The 1,951-nt window shown below is 37.3% G+C and overlaps 1 protein-coding gene across 1 annotated transcript in view; it reads left to right on the top strand.

Moving 5' to 3' along the window:
• LOC117107540 (tenascin-like) overlaps positions 1 to 1,951 on the top strand; it is a 67,047-nt gene that overhangs the window by 58,765 nt on the left and 6,331 nt on the right. The window contains exons 26-27 of the mRNA XM_033249243.1: positions 413 to 475; positions 1,871 to 1,918. Coding sequence (XP_033105134.1) covers positions 413 to 475; positions 1,871 to 1,918 — 111 coding nt within the window. The remainder of the gene's footprint in view (positions 1 to 412; positions 476 to 1,870; positions 1,919 to 1,951) is intronic.

Below are 1,951 nucleotides of genomic sequence, written 5' to 3'. Positions count from 1 at the left end.
AACCCCTGCCCCACCCCCTTCCACACACACACACATCAAATAGATAATAAAATAGAATTTTATTTAATTGAAGGTTAGTTAAGCTAAGCCTAGTTTAACCTAGTCTTAAGCCTAGGCAGGTTAGCTGCCCCTTTGTTGGCCATGACCCATTACAGTAGTATTCTGTTACTGTCACAGAGTATGTTTGTCCCCCGGAACCTCACTCTCCGTCACTCTTTTATATCGTACCAAACAGTTTATCAACGAAAGTTATTAATTAGTTGTATAAAAAAAGAGGTCAGTTGTGGGAATCGCGAACCCGCAATCTATCGCTGTCTCGGTGAGCGTCATACTCTTTAGACTACAGAGGCCCATAAGATATATTATTAGTTTCTAAGACCTGTGTTACAGTATTATTATTTATTTTACACAGAATCAACAACGGCCAAAGTGACGACAGTACCACTGACGTCAGGAGCTAAAGGACAGACCACTGGTATGTAGATATGCCTACTTTATTCTATATAATTATCATTAAAATCCTTCCCAGAGACTTAGATATCTAAAAAAAATTTTGATATATAATAGGGCCTCGTTCGTTCGTCCTTCGTATTCGAAGAAGACCTTGATCACCAAGTATATTGACATGTTCCTAGACTTATAAGTTATCCTTGTGTATACGTTGGTGGCTGATTAGTCCAATCCTGGATTTAAAGTTTCTTCTACACGTCTGGCATTAATGCTCAGTTGATGTGCATTTTATTTTCTCACGTTCCTTTCTTGCAGCACGTTTAGCTTTTGCGTGCAAGATTCTGTTTTTTTCAAACCGTTCTATTCCAGTGTGAGTAGTGTGTCTCCATAATAGGGCCTATATATATCACACAACCCCCTTCCACACACACACACACACACACACACACACACACACACACATCAAATAGATAATAAAATAGAATTTTATTTAATTGAAGGTAAAGCTAAGCCTAGTTTGTCTTATTTGCCAACTTTCTTAAGCCGAGGCAGGTTAGCTGGCCGGTTGTAGGCCATGGCCCATTACAGTATAGTATTGTTACTGTTCTTTAGAGTGTGGGTTTGTGTCACAAGTTCTCCCAGAATTCCAAAACAGAGACAGGACCTCGGCAATAAGTTACGACACGGAATTAAACGCGGCTTAAACTCTATTAACCACAACACATCACCTTAACAATAAGTCCATCTAACTTTCGCAATTTATAACCTTAACACTTTGTATCACATAATTAACTAGTTGTGCACATTACCATTAATATACTGAACAACGATCTCCAATTATATAATAATATCCATAATAATAACAATATAATGTTACCATTAAATTGTCATTCATAAACAACTCAGCTCTTCAACGTGGCTAACACGAACTCAGCTCTTCAACGTGGCTAACACGAACAAAGCACTTATGACGTGGCTAACAATAGATCATTTTTACAAATTGCGATAATCGATTCTGTCTATCACCATCGGTACTACAAACAATTATTCAGTATTGGATATAAAGACAATTTTGCTTGCATGACTATCAATTAGGCCTATCTTTATCACCTTAACAATTTACAATCAACACTTCAAGGCAATGCAATAATAACTGGTTATAACAATAATTACAATAATAATAGTAATAAACAAATAAAAGAATAATAAGAATAATACTCAGCGCTTATAACATGGCTAACACGAACACAGCTCTTATAACGTGGCTAACACCAAAGCAGCTGTTCAACGTGGCTAACACCAACGCAGCTGTTCAACGTGGCTAACACGAACACAGGTCTTATAACGTGGCTAACACGAACACAGCTCTTCTAACGTGGCTAACACTGATTAGGCTTACGTTTACATTCATTTGCAACAGTGTCAAGACTTACTACAACAACATCATACGAAGAAAGACAGACAACAGGTAGGTAGATATGATTACTAACAATTTCATTGA

This window comes from Anneissia japonica, unplaced genomic scaffold (genome assembly GCF_011630105.1).
Source record: "Anneissia japonica isolate Jap-2015-1 unplaced genomic scaffold, ASM1163010v1 scaffold287722_len911783_cov160, whole genome shotgun sequence".
Classification (NCBI taxonomy): Eukaryota; Metazoa; Echinodermata; class Crinoidea; order Comatulida; family Comatulidae; genus Anneissia; species Anneissia japonica.
The sequence above is the reverse complement of the archived record's forward strand: the minus strand, read 5'-3'. Positions and strand labels throughout refer to the sequence as shown.